This window comes from Tiliqua scincoides, chromosome 4 (genome assembly GCF_035046505.1).
Source record: "Tiliqua scincoides isolate rTilSci1 chromosome 4, rTilSci1.hap2, whole genome shotgun sequence".
Lineage (NCBI taxonomy): Eukaryota > Metazoa > Chordata > Lepidosauria > Squamata > Scincidae > Tiliqua > Tiliqua scincoides.
Window position 1 is genome coordinate 104,292,773 of NC_089824.1, and position 18,573 is coordinate 104,311,345.

An 18,573-nucleotide genomic window follows, 5' to 3' on the forward strand; every position below is an offset into this window, starting at 1 on the left:
CAAGGCATCTTGGATCAACCCTTGATCCATAAGTGCCTTGCTTCAGGCTCTTTGAAAAAAATTCTTCAGCTGTGTTTGTTTCTATAAAGTCAATTCATGTACCGTATTTCTAAATGCTTTTTTCTTTTTTTTTTAACATATTGAGTCTGGCATTAAGCAAGCCTTAAACTTGCAATACAAATTTACTAAGAAGCAAATTTATTTTAAGTAATGAGCATGGTCTAGTCAAAGTTGAGCACTTCAAAGTCCTATAGACCCGCGTTCATCAACCTTTTTTCATGTGATGACTCCAAAAAATAAATAAAAGTATGAGACTGGGGACCCACTGCCAATCTTGAACTCCTCTCGGGATCCATTTCACTTGCCCTGTTTCTGCCCATTTCTTATGTCTTTGCAACAATCCTGTGAGGTAGCAGTCTGAGCAAATCTGGGCGTTAGGAGCTGTGGGGCAAGATAGCAAGAAGAGGCTTGTGAAGGATTATATCAAGAACTCTGTTTTGATAAGGCAGTACCATTATTGGGTTGGATCCAAGGCCCCTCTTGCACAGGTTTTGAAAGGTTGCTGCAACCCGTCCTAAATGAGGCTTCACAATCAGTTTAGAGTCATGACCCACATGTTGAAGAACTCTGCTGTAGACTTCAATCAAAGATAATGCAATCATCTGTCTCCTTTAAAACCAATAGAAATTCAAAGTGACTAACTTTGGTTGGATTTGGTTTAGTGCAATTCTGTGAGATGTTTGGGGGGTAGGGTGGGAGCGGGAGGGATTCTGATGGCACTGCAGTGATTGCGGCGTTGAGGGGTCCCAGGCGCAGTTTACCTGGGGTTGTCCTGAAGTCACCTGGAGGGTCCCAGCGGCTTGCCGCAGCCTCTGCAGTGCTCCACGTGACTGCAAATAGATTGCAAACTGGAAGTGAGCTCCAGTAGCAGATTGGAGCTCAGTGCAGAGAGTTGTGGAGGGGGCAGCTACCTTCTGGAACTCTCCAGGAGGCTTCAGAATGCCCCCAGTTATGGTAAATTGCCCTGAGTGTCACTGTAGGGGACCCTGTCCTGGGCCACTCCCCTTTAGGATTGTGATGACCATTATTCATTTGACCAAAGTACTTCTTTGTTTAAAGAGAATGAATAACTTTGCTCTGTTGGTGTTTGGATTTTTTAAATAAGTTTTTACTCGTAATTCCAAATGTTCTTGCAAACAATTCAATCTGGTTATAAAAGCTAGCATATGTTTTTGGCCAGTGTTCTTAATGTTGTGCCCATTTTGGAATAGGGTAACAATATCCTAAGCACTTTGGTTAATTTTTGAGTATCACCAGAAGCCCACTGACATTAATGTTTTCTATGAATTGGCTTTGCAGGCTCCACGTGTACCGATGCATGCCCTTGCCATGGTTGTGCCCCCCCAGGAACCTGACAAAGCTCCTCAAGAGAATCCCCCCACACTTCTAAATCTCCCAAAAGGTTAGTATATGATTTTCTTAAATTATATGTTGCATGAGCATTCTAAATTATATAGGGCATAGAAACCGTTTAGATTTGATACTGCATTGTGAGAGTCTGTCTAAAGCCATAATTAGTGAATGATTTTGACAACACAGTGGCAAGGAAGAATTCGAAGAACTGTTTAACTTCCGTTCGCAGAAACTGTGCCATCCTAGTGGAACTCTAGACTGACACATGTGCACTATGCAAACTGTTTTTAAAATTCATTTGTTTCAAAGCACTCTGTCATGTTGTATGGTGGGATTGCTGTTGACTAAAGTGTATTACAGCCACTAGTTACAGAACATATTTGATAATTTTAAATGTTCTACTTGAGTAAAATACTCACAAAGACATATTGGCAATCTGGAATAATTATAATAGATATAATTAATTTTGGAAAGTAAAAATTACATGAGCAGTGGTCTATATTCTGTATGAGTAAAAATTGATGTGTCCTCCAAGATTTAAAAAATAGTGTGACTTTTTCATTGTATTAAAATAGTATAATTTTATTCTTGCTGTAAATGAAGGAAAATACAAATATTTTGAAATACAACCCTAATTTTAACCTCTATAGTACTTCAAGACACTTTTTTGTCTCAGGCCTGCCAAATAGTCTACAAAGCATTTTTACATTGTAGGTGCATGATAAATCCCTCTTCTCCTCCTTCCCCACCACTTTTTTTGCAGTCTCAGGCAGACAGCAAAACTGGAAGGGTTGTTGAACTGCTGGTGAACTTCTATAGATGGTTCATGGACTGCATTTAGCTTGGTGGGTCATGTTGTACAGACCTGTTTTCTCTAATTCTAGAAGAGTTATTTCCACCTTTAAATAGTGAATGAAGGTCAAATGTAAATTGAGCAATTTTTAAATTTATAGTTTTTATGCAGAGCAAGTTCTAAGGCCTACGAGTATGATAAAGGCCGCATAGGTTGAAATAATTAAATAAGAGTAGGTAGGAAAGTGAAATGAGTATGGTCTTGCTCAAAACTGGCAGTACATATATGATCATTATTAACAAGTGTAGAATAAAACTGCTTAGTATGTATTTAGTACAAAAAGTATGTGAAAGTGCTGTGCTGTTGTGATTTATCCCCTCACTGGTAGCTTAAGAACAGAGGAATTAAGATGTGACACACTGTAGAAAGATGAGTAGATAATCAAGAAATATTTTCAGTAAGCGTTTTTCTTTTAAACTGAGCTTTTGTCATAGGTTACACAACAAAATTTTTAAGTAGTTAGGTGTTTATAGTACTTCTCCTCTATGTGCAAAGTCATTATCACTCAGTAAATGTACAGTCAGTTCTCGTTATCTACTAGGGCAGGGGTCTCCGAACTTGTTGGCCAGAGGGCGCATCAAATATCTGTCAAAGGTGTTGAGGGCCGGAAAAATAAAAAAATTAAATATAAAACTTAAATATATACATTACAGATAAAACTTAGATAAATAAATGGGCCCTAAATTCCAGGATTTCTCCAAGCACCAACACATACCGCAGAAATAAAGCACAAACTCAAATGGACTCCCATTCCCTCTACTCAGAAGCAGCTTACTTACATGTACAGGAGTAAATAACTCAGAACCAGCACATTACAGGAACACATTACAGCATGATCTGAGGGCTGTGGAGACCCTCCTGACCCTCAGAAAGCCTAAAGCCTTCAGAGGGCCCAAAATGTCACTTCTGGTTTTTCAGGAAAACCAGGTAGTGATGTTTTTAGGCCTTTAGAAGGCATTCTGCAGCATAGTCTCCTCAGAACACCCTCCAGACGTGATTGGAGCACAGCTCTGGTCGCATTCGGTCAAGTGGGCCAGAGGCTTGAAGGGAACTAGAGACTTGTCGTGGGCTGGATAGAGGCTTGCTGCAGGCTACACCTGTCCCCTGGTCTGGAGTTTGGAGACCCTAGTGCTAGGGTTAGGTTCCTGGAATACCTAGTGGATACTGAATTAGCAGATGATGAATCACTGAGCCTATGGGAAAAATATGGCTAGGTTCCAGGAGACCTTTTTCACCATACACTATGAACTTTATGAGCCTGAATCTTACCTTGATGTTTGTGGGGCTGGGTGCTAGCTAGCATGGAAGAGGAAGAATCAGATGTTAATGATCCTTTGCTATCTCTCAACTCATTTAAGTTTGCTGGCCCAACAATGAAACCTTAGAGTTCAGCAGTGGAGAAGACGTTACTTCACCCTTCCTCTTCAGACCTGTCTCTTTGGCTCCTTCCCTGGGTTTGCTCCAGCCTCAGAGTTGCTCTCAGGTAGCCATCAGCCTCTCATCTCCAAGATTGTGAAGGTTCAGCTGGAGTCCCCAAGATGGTGGGGCAAGTCTGGAAGTGGACACAGATGCGTCTGACAATTCTCAGGCTAATACCAATGCTTGTTTGATGCAGAAAAGACACCCAATCCAGACAACTTTAAAAAAAAAAAGTGTAATAAGTGGACTGATTGCTGCAGTTTACCTCTCCCCCTGTCAGCCATATACTGTATAAGCATACTTTAGTCTCCCTGCTGACTTCTGCTCGCAAGGAGCCCACTGTTCTCCCCCCACCTACCTGCTCATAGCTTAACCAAGCCCCCCAGTGCACCAGCACAGTATTTGCAGATAATGAGATAGGTGGCAATTCTGCCGCTTGTGGATAGCAAAATTGCATATAAAGAGAACTGACTGTGTAAGGTTAAACTTGCAAACTTGGCGTTAAAAAAATGCAAATTCCATAGACAATCTGAATTATGTTCTCAGAAAAGCTGAATTCTGTGATTTATATGACCTGAGCAAAGTTAGCATATTTCAACTTTTTTTGCCTAATTGATTCTGCAGTGTTTCCTGTTTTGCATGATTTATTCTGATTTCAAGTAGACATGGGGAAGTGTACAGAGCCATAGAAGGCACTGAAACCTTACCCCCCAACCATTTGAAATATTTTTTACTTCGGTTTCTGAGATTTTTAGCAGTCATTATCTATATATTTCCAAACACGCATTCTCAACCTTCAGGTCTAGAAACTTGCTTTAAAAAAAACACATAAAAAAACAAACCCTAACATTCTCAAGAGAAATTCTGTGTTCTATGTCACCTTGTGCATTCTTTCGTGGTCTCAAGAAATTGTGAAGTACCCTTAGTGCCCCCGAGTCTTTCCATTCTGCTGGTATAGTGGTATAGAGTTGATTCCAAGAGTAGTAGCTTGTAACTGTTTGAAGTGAGACATCAACCAGGATTTCTTGGTTTAGTTTATTTCCTGTTAACTTTACTGCACTGACCAATAGTATGACAGTTCATTCACTGCTACAATATTGATATGTGCTTAATTTAACAGGAGAGCCTGTCTACCTTCAGATGAATATAGTATTCCTTTAAAGCCCTTGACTGATATAAATCTGTTGAGAACTATAGATTAGATCAGGGGTGTCCAAAGTTTTTGGCAGGAGGGCCACATCATCTCCCTGACACTGTGTGGGGGGCCGGGGAAAAATAGAATTAATTTACATTTAAAATTTGAATAAATTTACATAACCTTACCTAAATGAATATATTAAAGATGAACATATATAAATGAATGAAGGTCTTGCAACAGCTCAAGGCCTACAAAAGGCCTTGCACAAAGCTATGCTGACCTTTCCTTCGCTGCCGCTGCTGCATCATAGAAGTGAAACAGCAAGCAGTGGAGGGAGCTCTCATCCCATAGCTCATGCGAGAGGTCAAATAGTCGCCCTCATGCTGAGAGTAGTTGCGTCGGGCCAGTGCGGGCTCCAACAAATCTCTGGAGAGCCAGAGGCTCATTGGAGACTAGGGGCTCCCTGACGGCTGCATTGAGAGGCCTCGAGGGCCACAAATGGCCCCAGGGTCGGGGTTTGGGCACCCCTGGATTAGATTAAGGCAAATGAGGCTGTGTTATGTATCAAGATGGTTCATCTGGCTACTTGCTTTCCCCCACAGAAACTAATTACTGCCATTTACTTACTCTAGAGAAAGTAAAGGCTTGCACTTGAGGGTACTGGGGTGGGTGTGTAAAATAGATCTGCTTCTTGCCCCTAATCATCACAGTGCTTCCAGTGTGAAGCAGATTTGACCTCTCTTAGCTCAGAATAGACCAATTACTGCCCCCAGGTTCAATCTTAATAATACAAGAATGCTGCAACTCATTAGTCTATTCCTCCCCACTGGTCTTCCCAGTAATGTTTAGAAAAATAAATTCGTGGTAGGTTGATCAGCTTTTTCCTGCTTCCTCCAAATAACAGTGGATAAATTGGAGTAGAGGCAGGCAAAGAATGACTTCAGAGTATTCATGTTTTCTTGAGTGGTACCAGGGAGCTTTATGAGATCTTGGTGCAGGCCAGCGACAACTGTGTGCCCTTCCTGTAATGCATGTTGAAGTCTTTTTTGGAGATTTTAAGAGAACAAAAAAATCTCAGTTTGGAATGTATACATTTTTCATTCGAGATTCAGTTCAACATACAGTATGCATAGCATCCACAATCTCAATTTCTTTGGTCGCTAAATTTTGTTTACAGTAGTATAATTTTAAATAAACATAATAAAATTACATAGTGGTTAACCAAGTTATGTATAAGTATGTGTAGAATATGATAGATGTCACAGGTAATTGTTACAGTTGTGATCGCGCCAGAAGTGAGTCGTGATCACTCACTTTTTTAGTGTTTCGGAGGATTGGGAAGCCCTGCTGAGGTGCCTGCAGGTTTCCCCATGCCCCCCCCCCCGCCAGTGCTGGCTTAGGTAAGTTGCAGAGAACCCCTTTTGGCCCTGGCAGTGATATGGTTGTGTTGCTGCCTTTGCTTCTTCCCTGTACACACTCCGATCCCCAGGCTCCCAGAGAGTTTGGGAATCGCTGGAGTAAAGGATAATAGTAATAATAATAATAACAACAACAACAACAGGTATTTATATACCGCCTTTCTTGGTCTTTATTCAAGACTTTATTCAAGGCGGTTTACATAGGCAGGCTTTATTAAATCCCTATTAAATAGGGATTTTTACAATTTCAAAGAAGGTTCTTTCTTTCAAGAATGACTACATTCAAGGTGTTTCATTCCGATCTGGCTTCACATTCTGGCCTCCATCCTCCCACGCTCAGAGCAGATGGAATTGCTCTGCTTCAGCTTGTCAGCTGCTCCAAGGTCGCACGGTGCCAGTGGCCTCGAACTGGTGACCTTGTGGATGTTATCTTCAGGCAGACGGAGGCTCTACCCTCTAGACCAGACCTCCTGCCCTCCTAAAGTATTGTCTTGTATGCTCCCTGAAACATCTGGTGGGCCACTGAGATACAGGAAAGTGGACTAGATGGGCCTTTGGCCTGATCCAGCAGGGCACTTACGTTATGTCTTTATGATCATATATGGGCAAATAGCAATTGCTGGGAAGAAGCTGAACCCTGAGTACTATAATCAGAGTATACCATAATCAGATATGTTCTTTCCAGTTTAAAAAACTGGAAGCAAGCAAACCTTATCAAATATTGGTTAATGGAATATTCAAGGAGAAAAACACCAAATAATGCAAGAACTGGGGAAAAAACATTTCTCATAACCATCATTGTATTTCAGATTGAGTTGTATGCTTAAGGCTGCAATCCTAACCAACTTTCCAGCACTGACATAAGGGCAATGCAACTCCAAGGTAAGGGAACATACATTGCCTTACCTTGAGGAGGCCTCCATGACTTCTCCCCAACTGCAGGATACAGCACATGCCCCACTGGCACAGCTGTGCAAGTGTTGGGAAGTTGGTTAGGATTGCGCCCTAAGATGTTTGCAAGTCATTCGGGCATATGCTGTCTTGCAGCCCAGATAGTGCATGTAAGAATGACTGAAGTCTGTGAGACTACTCATGAGTACATTTGTTCAATTGCATCTTTATAGTAAAAATATCAAATTTGGAATCTTTTCAAATAAAATTTGCTGTATGGGTTATACGCAGATCACATTTTGTGACTCTGTGGGCATCCGCTTCAACCTATACCACAAGCTGTTGGCCATCTTTAATCTTAAAAATCTTAAAGTTATTTCATATGGGTAGTTGTCTCTAAATCTGTCCTCTCTGAGAGGAAAAATGTGTGACAGTGCCAATGCTGATAGTGTTCCAAATATGCATAAAATGGCACTTGAACATGAGAAACTTCATACTATGATTGCTGTAAGGGGCTTGGACTTTAAAACTTTAGCATCAATAATCAACCACCTTTAGAGTTTTGATTATTTGGAGAAGAAGGGGGGAGAGAAATCATTCAAATAAACAAAATTTGAATAGTTGACTTATCGCCATCGGGAGTAGTCATAGCCCAATGGCAGAGTACATGCTATATATGCTCAAGGTCCAGTTTCAATCTCTGGCATTTAGTTTGACTGGAAAAGATCTCTTCTGAAACCCTGGAGAACTGCCAGTCAGTGTAGATAATTCTGATAAACAAGTGGTCTGACTTAATATAAAGAACCTACATGTGTGTTTATCCCAAGCTTTGTAAGAATAAAGTTGGTCAAGAAATTTGTTTCCGGAACCCCTGTGGATGCCTGAAACTGTGGATAATGGGATCTGTGGTTGGGCCTCTTAGAAGACCTCCAAACAGAACCAGGAGGTCAGGTCAGTCCTACACTTACGGGTACAGAACATGTAGTGAGTCAGATTGGTGCGTTCCAATCACATGGGTAAGAAAGGCCGACCTGTATTTCAAAGGCATGTCTACAATGCCATATGTGATTTCTGAGAAAATAATTCCATTGGTGATGGGATTTGTCTAGCCCAGTCATTTTCAACCTTTTTCATCTCATGGCACACTGGCAAGGCACTAAAATGTTCAAGGCACACCATCGGATTTTGGATAATTGACAAGGCACACTGTACTGCCAGTGGGGGGGGATAACATCCTCCAATGGCCCTATCAATAAATGACCCTCTCCCAAATTCCCGCGGCACACCTGGGGACCATTCATGGCACACCAGTGTGCCATGGCACAGTGGTTGAAAATGGCTGGCTAGCCTATGGAGCAAATTCTTTGGGAAGATACTGCGAGTCTCTTACCATAAGATATGATCTTATGATATGATCTGTGGTTCTCACACCTTTAGCACCGGGACCCACTTTTTAGAATGAGAATCTGTTAGAACCCACTGGAAGTGATGTCGTGACCAGGAGTGACATCAGGCAGGAAGGGTTTTAACAATCCTAGGCTACAATCCTACCCATGCTTACCCAGGAGTAAGTTCCACTGACTAACATTGTTAAAAGATTATACATAGTGGCTTGTTTAAAAGTACAGGTCTGTAACATTTTCCCCAAATGCAGTCACATACCATAGGAGCATCAAGTCTATTAAAAATAAAATATTGAAATGAATGGGAACCCACCTGAAATTGGCTCATGAGCCACCTGGTGGATCCAACGCACAGTTTGAGAAACACTGATCTAAGATATAAGATGTGTACATTTACTTGTGCTTAGTCTCATTGACTTCAGAGAATCTGTCTTGCTCCATCTAAGCTGTATGAGCTACTCTCCATGATGATGAATAAACATCCTTATTCATGTAACTTGATGTGAAGTATTTTGGCTGTGGATTTGGGTATTAAAACAATAACGTGGCCAAGTAAAATAGGTTAAAGCACATGATACCATTGATGATATCCATCATTCTGCAGCTCTGAAAATCGACAATTAAGCCATTCGGTTAAGTTGATCTTTCAAATCTTGCTTTAAGAACTGAAGTACAATCTGTAATAGAGTTAACAAAGTTTCTCTATTTCTTTACGTATGATCTAATGCAGTGTTTCTCAAATGGGGGGTTGTGACCCACTAGATGGGTCGCGAACCAATTTTCAGGTGGGTCCCCGTTCTTTTCAATATGTTAGACTTGATGCTACCATGGTATGTGACTGAATTTGGGAAATGTTACAGACTTGTACTTTTAATAAGCTACTATATATATTATTTTAACAGTGATAGTAAATGGGACTTACTCCAGGGTAAGTGTGAGAAAGATTGCAGCCTAGGATTGTTAAAAATGTTCCTGCTTAATGATGTCACTTCCAGTCATGACATCACTTTCAGTGGCTCCTGACAGATTCTGACAGATTAAAAAGTGAGTGCTCAATGTGTGAGAACCACTGATCTAATGGGTGGTAAATTTTATTTAAAAATTTGAAAAATTGTTTAGCTGGGCAGCATTGACTACATTTGTCTGTATATAATCACTATATTTTGCTTACTGAGCAAAAATGCAGTCCAGACAAAACTAGCTTCCTAAAAAGGTAGAATGCATGACAGTATAATGATCATTAGTTCTGTCTCATTTGATTGAAAACTGATGTACTTTAACTGACCAGTCAGCAGTTGATTAATGATCAGATAACGATCTTAACAAACAAAAATTTTAACTGCCTGACTGGAAGAGAGCCTCAAATACAACATGTTATACATTTATATTTACAATAAAATTAGCTGAAACTCATATTGCATGGTAACGTTTACAGATACATATGTGGATTAAGAGGGAATCATCAAGTGTTGAATATAGTAGAATGCTTGTCCTGAATGCACTTAGTGTATTAGTAATAAAAGTATTGGAAATAAAAGGCTTCCAGATTGCTAACTTTTACATTGAAATATACGGAAATGATGGAAGATGCTTCCATATTTGAAATCTTCAGATGAAGACAGTTGGCTGGGTTCCCATGCAGTATGAATCTGAGCCCATCCTTAAGTCGGGTTCTTGGTCCCAAAAATGACAAGACCTGAACTTCTGGCTTGCCAACGACAGTTAATGCTAACTGTGGCTTACATTATATCCGAGTTCAACCACAGTTAGAACTATTGCTGTAGCTTAAGAAAGCGCTGCACTTTGGCAACTGGAGTGAACTAATGACCTTATGAAGCAGAATCCTGAGCAGATGGGAAATAAAAGCAGGCAAGTAGCAATAAACCATGGCTAGTCTGTTGTACATCTAGAACTTAAATCATGGCATAGGTTCTTAACTATGGTTGATATATGCCATAGTTTTGCATTTGGCTGTAACCTAACCATTGAGATACAGTAATTCAAGCACTGTTTGAATTGGTGCTGAAATAATAAAATTTGGCTCTTGGAGCAGGTTTTGTAATGTCATGGTCTCCATGAGTGGGCATTTTTGGGCTGTCCCAAAAATTGGTTTTCACAAATGATATGATTTGATGTTTCTCATTGGCCTTATCTCCATCCTTTGATTTTTGAATATGTTCACTGTGTGGGGTCATTTTTCTTGTTTTATTTTCCCTTTTTGACTCCTGCCAGTACAATTTCATCAGAAATATCAAAGCACTGAAATCACTCAAGCAGAATGATTCTGCTTGAGTGATTTCAGTGCTTTGATATTTCTGATGAAAGAGTGATATGGGTCACTTTTGCCCTCTTGATCTTATTAGATCTTTCAGGGACAGTGGATAATAGTGTGTTGGTGACATGTTTACAGAGCTGCTAATAAATTGTGTGTGTGTGTGTGTGTGTGTGTGTGTGTGTGTGTAAGTTTGAGAAGTGAGTGACTGCTTGTCATTCATTAGAGTTGGATTACTCTTTGTTCGCTCTCATCCTCTACTCAACTTATATATTGGCTATTTGACAGATTCTATGGAGATTTGAAGTGTGGTGCCATCACCATGTTGACAGTGCCCATCTGTTGTCATCCTCTCCATAATTACTCACTTATTTGTCTAGTTGAGGATTAGATCCTGATGATCTATAAGACTGGAACTTGACAAAAGGCAGTCAGCAAACTCCATTAGTGGAAGGAACAGGATTCATTTGCTGCTGTCACTGTGTTGCTGCACATCTAAACAACCCATTTTTAAGGGGTGTGTCTGGATTCATTTATGTATAATTCAGGTTATGATGTGCAGTGCTTTTGTCAGTTCCATATGTGAGAAGTTGGTGTCCTGGGATTTAAATTCTCATTCAGACTTTGACATAGTTATATCTTTCAGTATGCTGTTTGTGGGACATCCCTTGAAGACTAGTAGCTTCAGATAGTGCAAAATATATCTCCTGTAAGGAAACATTGGGAGTGCTTCTCCCAAATGATTCTCCTAAGACTCCCCTGTACAGCATTCGTCTCTTGTTGACTAGCTTTCCTTACCAACTCACTGTGATTGTCTCCAAGGCAAATCTCCGTTCACCCCACCACTACCACATACTTCCCTTCTTTGCTGTGGAACAGCTGAGGGACATGTGTGTCGCAGACCTAGGGGGTTTGGGGTGCCCAGAGTTCTAAAGCCCTCAAGGCCCTCCTGTCCAGTAGTCCTGCCACCACCCTGTATGTGCCAGTGCCTCAGTCCAGGGACACTGAGACCCTCTAGACTTAACTCTATCCCTTGCAGGCACTGAGCGCTTTCTCCAATGAAAGCTTCAGTCCTCAAGTTACTAGGCCTCAGTGAGCACTTGGTAGCTTGCTGAATGGCTAGGCAGGATTCTGAACCTTTGTCCCCAACAGGCAATGAAACAACTTAGTAAAAGAAATATTATTATTATTATTATTATTATTATTATTAATAATAATAATAATAATAATAATAATAATAATAATAATAATAATAATAATAATAATAATAATAATATACAGTATTTATATACCGCCTTTCTTGGTCTTTATTCAAGACTTTATTCAAGGCGGTTTACATAGGCAGGCTTATTAAATCCACGCAGGGATTTTTACAAATTGAAAGAAGGTTCTTTCTTTCAAGAACCACTACATTCAAGGTGTTACACTCCGATCTGGTTTAACATTCTGGCCTCCATCCTCCCACGCTCCGAGCAGATGGAACAGCTCAGCTGCAGCTTGCCAGCTGCTTCAAGGTCGCACGGTGCCGGTGGCCTCGAACTGGCGACCTTGTGGATGTTAATCTTCAGGCAAATGGAGGCTCTACCCTCTAGACCAGACCTCCTGACTGTTTATTAAGAGATAAACTAAAATCTCTTAATAATCTCTTTTCCCTTTTTAATTAAAATCTCTTAATAATCTCTTAATAAACTAAGTACATAAGGTTACATAAAGTTACAGTAAGGCAGCAAATGCTAGAGGCATAAACATCTAGGAAACATATCAGCAATAAAATAATAGAGCTTGCTGGCTATCTCTATTTCTCACCTGGGTCAGTTACTCTTGTAGATCTTTAACCCCAAGGCTACCTATTAGGCCAGGTGCCCATGGTAGACAATGGAGCTTGCAGCATGCAGGATGTTGCACCCAAAAAAACTCTGTTCAAGAAGGACATGCACACCCCTTGGGGCACTCATTATATACTTCTTATGCTAATAGTGCTGAGGTGACTTCATACTTATTTAGACTGTCCAGTCAGAAACTTTTGAGTACAGAACCTTCTTAAAGTTGGCCTGGTTGCTAGCCCTCTTAGTTCTTACCCCTCCCAACTGGAGATCCATAGCTGCATTCCATTCCGCTTGATCAGCCTCTCCATCTACTAAGGTGTTAAACATTCCAAGGGGTTGTAATTCTTGTTTGTTTACTCACATTCTTGCATCTGGGAACCACTACTTCTCCGTTGCTGACTTAGTCTGGTTCTGGCTCCACATGCTAACCTAGGCCTAACATGTACATATTCATGACAGTGTGGAACTTGGCTGTCAGTCCATGCATGGCTAAAGCAGCCAGGGCAACTTGTGCAAGCATCATAGGGCCTAGTCCTATCCAGTTTTCCAGTGCAGGTGCAGCTGTGCCAGTGGGGCATGCACTACTTTCTGTGGTGGGGAGGCAGTCACAGAGGCCAACCTTAAGGTATGGGAATATTTGTTCCCTTACCTTTGGTTGCATTGCAGCTGCGCTGGTGCTGGAAAATTAGATAGTGACCCCCTTTCTTGGTCTGGAATGGGAAAGGAAAATGTGGAATTTGACTGCTCTCAGTGGACGTATCCAGAGTGCCTCTACTGAGTGTTACCAAATTCACCATCCTCTGTAACCCACTCCATCACGGGTGAGGGTGGCAACCAGAACTGTTAGTGCCTGATGCTATCTGTGCTGGCTCCCCCTTTTGGCCTAGTTAGAGCTAGTTTGAAAGCTAAGTCATCATCGGTTTTAGACCCAAATAGCTTCCCCACCAAAGCTGCACTTTAATCTTTTAGTTTTGGTACTCTATTAGAAGTGTCCTATATTTCTCAGGTATTCCATTAGGCCTACAAAGGTGGTATTGTTGACTTACAGTGCAATCCTATCTAGGTGTTCTGCTGGCACAGTGGTCCCTGCGCAGACTGAGAGTGTCACAGATGTGCCATAAAGCACATTTGTGGCACCTGGAGAGCAGCTGCATTGGCCAGGAGGAGGACCTGCATCACCCCATCAACACTCCATCCTGACAAGTGCCTGCTAGCGGACATAAGAAATGCATCGGGGCGGCATTGGCATGGCAGGAGGGTAGAACAGAGTCAGGGAAAAAGGGGTGTTTTGGGATGGGGGAGGTTGGAATGGGGGCAGATCAGGCCTGGGAGGGGATTGAGATCGGCAGAGCAAGCCTCCACCTAACCCTTGTCTTGGGTCTGCTGGCTTAGCACAGGGCTGCACATGCTTGTTCCTGCTATTTAGCAGGTGCAGATCCAAGTAGCCCCATTGGGCAGGCTGGGACATTATTTGGCATAAGGTGAAAGATATTCATTTACCCTGAGGAGACCTCCAGCCTACTCCAGAGCTGTGGTTGGATACATTAGCGCATCCATTTTCAACCATTGTGCTGTGGCACACTGGTGTGCCGTGACTGATCCCCAAGTGTGCTACAGGAATTTGGGAGAGGGTCATTTATTAGTAGGGCCATTTGGGGATGTGACAGTACAGTGTGCCTTGTTGATTGTCCAAAAACTGATGGTGCGCCTTGACCATTTTAGTGCCTCGTCGGTGTGCCGTGAAATGAAAAAGGTTGAAAATCACTGCATTAGAGGCTGTATAGCCCTGCTGCGCCAGCGCAGTTTAGGATTGGGCTGATAGTTATATAACTCCTTTCCATTGGAGGTTTGTCAAAATCTGAAGCTTTCAGAAGTATTTCAGGGCTTATTAAGGCTGGGACTGACTTCTGGAGTTGAGACTAAGATTTAAGATGTGTGATTTTTTTTGGCATATATTTTGTTGAATACTTCAGTATTTCCAGATTTAAGTCCTATGGCCTAGAAAGGCAAATCTGGCAAATTTGCATAATTTAGACCGTAATTTTTTTGCATTAAATTAGCTTGTCCATTGCGTTTCATTGAACAGTCATGCCAATGTGCTCTTGCTCCTCTAAATTCAGAACTTGTTTGACAAATACCTTTAATGAATGTGTCACTTCTTTTTATTATAAACATATGAAACGTACAAACACATGATAGAATAATACCTTGAGTAATAGGCAGGCATTATTTCTGTACTGGAGACTTCATGTTTCATAAACAAAGGGTTAAAGTTAAGGTGGCTATTAATTGAACTGTGTTTACAAGTATTATAATTTATTTTTGCTAAACAGATTTCTTGAAGATTAGTGTTTAAGTGTGTGAAGTGATGGGTGACTGTAAGCCTTCTTTGTTGAAACATCAGATAAAATTTTGTTCTGTATGATCTGACTCTGAAGGAGAAGTTCTCTTTTGGGCTAGTTCTTACTTCTTCCTTCAGATTTGCTACGCATTCTCCTGCTGCTTCAGTGCATTTTTCCAAGAACTGAATTGTTGGAGGAGCTGCAAACGCTGGCTGGCGGAGGGCATGCTTGTGGGGGAAGGATGAAGAGGATCTCTGGCAAGGCTGGACAGCACATTGTACACATGTAGAATCCCTTTTCACCTGCCCTTAGCATGTGAACAGGGGTGCAGATATATATCTCTGCCAGGATTGAGCCCAATCCTAGGTATGTCTACTCTGAAGTAAATCTTGTTCTAGTCAATGGAGCTTACTCCCAGGAAAGTGCCTAGGATTGCAGCCTTAGTCCAATCCTGTGCCTGTCTACTCAGAAGTAAGTTCCATTATAGTGAATGGGGCTTACTGTGGATAGGATGGCAGCCTCAGGGCCCCTCCTCTGCCTATCTACTCAGAAGTCAGTCCCACTAGAGGCAGTGGGGCTTCCTCCCAGGAAAGTATGTAGAGGACTGCAGCCTCAGAGCCCCTCCTCTGCCTGTCTCCTCAGAAGTCAGTCCCACTAGAGGCAGTAGGGCTTCCTCCCAGGAAAGTGTGGAGAGGACTGCAGCCTCAGAGCCCCACCTCTGCCTGTCTACTCAGGCTGCAAGGCTTTGACACTTTCCCAGGAGTAAGCCCCATTGAACACAGTGGAACGTACTTCTGAGTAGACATGCGTAGGCTTGGGATCTCAGGCTGCAAGGCTATGCACGCTTTCCCAGGAGCAAGCCCCATTGAGCACAATGAGACTTACTTCTGAGTAGACATGCCTAGGCTCATGCTGCAGATTGGCATGGGGGCTGCACCAGCCAGCTTCCTTCCCCTCCTCCTCCGCCAAGCCAGTATGTGGGCATTCCATGGGTGCCGCAGCCCATCTCCCGGGCTGGCTGGCTGTCCGTCTTCCTCCTCAGCATCGGCGCATGTCGCCCGCACTCTTCACCGACTTGGAAGCTGAGCGCGTGGGGAGGGGAGGCGGGCTGGGCTCAGGCGAGAACTTGGAGATGGGAGCAGGAGGGGGTCATTGTGCGGTCAGGCAGGGGCCAGGCGCCCGCCCACCCTGCACCCCCCAGCACCCACCCAGCGAATGCCTCTGTTTTGCTCCCCCCCTTCCTGGAATGCCTCCGAAGGGGAGGGGCCCCTGCAAAAAGGTGCCGGAACTCCGTCCCCCTGCGTTCCATTAGAAAAAAAGCCCTGCTTACAAATATATCAGAACAATTTTGTTCATTATTGCCCTTACATGAGAATTGATAATCATGTTTCGGGGAAGTGTATGAATGATGGTTAACACCTTCATCTGGTAATGCAGATCAGGATTACCTTCACCCTGTCCATTCAGACATTGAAGACATGTGGTGGTATGTTTTTCTGACACAAGTGTTAATACTCCTTTTAAGAATATAATATGTGAAGCATCTTCCATTGTTGCCCCCCTGCTTGGGTTTTAAGAAAACAGCCGAGTTGCAGTTTGGGAGACATGGTTAACACAGGGATGATGTCTTAACAAATGCAATACATTAAGTTTGGGAAAATCACAACCTCAGGTGTTTGCTGTGAAACTGAGCAATTTTGTGGTTCCTTTTACATTTTTCTGGTAATGGGGATTACTTGGGACTTAGGAGGATATCATGGAAATCAGGACTCTTAGCTACATTGACTTGTTCAAGATTAGGTAAATAAACAAACTACAAGTTCACCTTGCAGCTTCTTTACTTTCTGCAAGGTTCTGATGGCAGTAATAAAAAATTAGATAAAGAATGAGGTACTCTTAAAAAGTGAGATCTAACCTGTTAATTTATCCTTGTGACAAATCAGCACAGCTGTGAGTCATACTTTGAGATGTGAACAAAATTGATTCACTTTAATGCAATTTGCTAGTATAATTCAATTAATGTTATAGAATAAGTGCTGTGTATTAAGCTCAAAAGATTAATAGCAAAGATGAATGGATGCCTTTTTCCCCAAATAGAATTGTTTGACTGTGCTCATTTGTGAAAAAACTCATGAATTGGCAAATGACAAAATGAATTGGTCCAGATAATTATTAAATATGTGTTTGACACGATTGACCCTTGAAGGTTGGCTTAGTTCTATGACTTTCATATTATAAAAGATGTCAGCCAGTTTAGTCTGCATCTTGATGGCTTCTGTGGGAAGCAATTCCAGATTATATTATTGAACATGGGGAAAATCAGCTAGTATCTTATAACAAGAACCATTAAGGTGCAGTCCTCTGCATTCTTATCTGGGAATAAATACTATTAAACCTAGTAGGACTTGCTTCTTAGCAATCATGCATAGGCCTGTTCTGCTAGTCTCATATTGAGACTTGTACTTTGAATCCTACCTTCATTTCATGATGGCTTTATGCAACCTCTGAGTTTTAGAGGTAGCCTATCGCTCAATGCCAGATGCAATGGGAATGGCAACAAGATACAGGTATCTTGTTGTCTTGAGTGCGACTAGAGGCACCTGGTGGGCCATTGAATGATATAGGAAGCTAGACTGGACAGGCCCTTGGCCTGATGCAGCAGGCCTCTTCTTGCGTTCTTATACTAGGAACCTTTAAAAACAAAACACTACAGTTGGCGCTTGTTATCTGCAGGGGATCCATTCCCAGGCCTCCTGCAGGTATCTGATCCTCAGATCTAGGCCATGAGGACCTCAGGATGTGATTGGAAGTGCCTTCTGATCATGTCCAAAGGTATTTTGAGGCTTCTCCATGCCTCGGAAGTCCTGCTGTAACCTTCTCAAGACACTTTTGGTTTTTCGTTAAACCGGTGGTGCATCTCAGAAAGACTCTAGCAGTCCTGTGTGTGACATCCCCATGCTTCAGAAGTCCTGCTAGAACCTAAGACATACTTTGAGTTTAGCAAAAAAAAACTTGTGAGGCATGGGGAGGATGTGCATGCCCTCCCCCCAATATGACCGGAAGATTCTTCCAGCCACATTCAGGAGGTGAGGCCCTCCTGACCTGTGGATCAAATCTACAGGTTCTGAGCCCTTGGATAAGAAGGGCTGACCTGTAATTGGTGCATATAACTGGATTTTAAAATTTGCACGCTAGTGTAGTTTTTGTTACTTTGTGGGGGGGGTGGGGTGAGGCCTAAAGTTACTATGAATATGCTAAAGCCTGAGTCAAAGCACACTGGAATGGTAATTGTGTTAATGCTCACACTTGTAAAATAAACCTGTCGAAGATTACTAGGTGCCTTCTGTGTCATTATTGCCATTTAATTTTTTGATTTTGTCTGTAAAACGCTTTGAACGTTGTTGTTGAAAAGTGGTGTTTAAATACTGTTAATAACTCACTTTTTAATTAGGAGGCCTCAAAAAAACCCTTATGAAGCTGTATCAACCCCCTGTGAAATAAACAGAAAATATTGCATGTTTTAGCAATGTCTTTTTGTTACCTTTTTTGGTTTAAACATGAGTACGAAAGATCAGTTCCGAATTTAGACTTCTATACA

At 41.9% G+C, this 18,573-nt stretch overlaps 1 protein-coding gene across 6 annotated transcripts in view; it reads left to right on the plus strand.

Moving 5' to 3' along the window:
- The window catches only part of ANKHD1 (ankyrin repeat and KH domain containing 1), a 105,305-nt gene that overhangs the window by 48,132 nt on the left and 38,600 nt on the right, over positions 1-18,573 (plus strand). For all 6 annotated transcript variants that reach the window (XM_066625372.1, XM_066625373.1, XM_066625375.1 and 3 more), the window contains exon 14: positions 1,360-1,462. In XM_066625372.1, the coding sequence (XP_066481469.1) occupies positions 1,360-1,462 (103 nt within the window). The remainder of the gene's footprint in view (positions 1-1,359; positions 1,463-18,573) is intronic.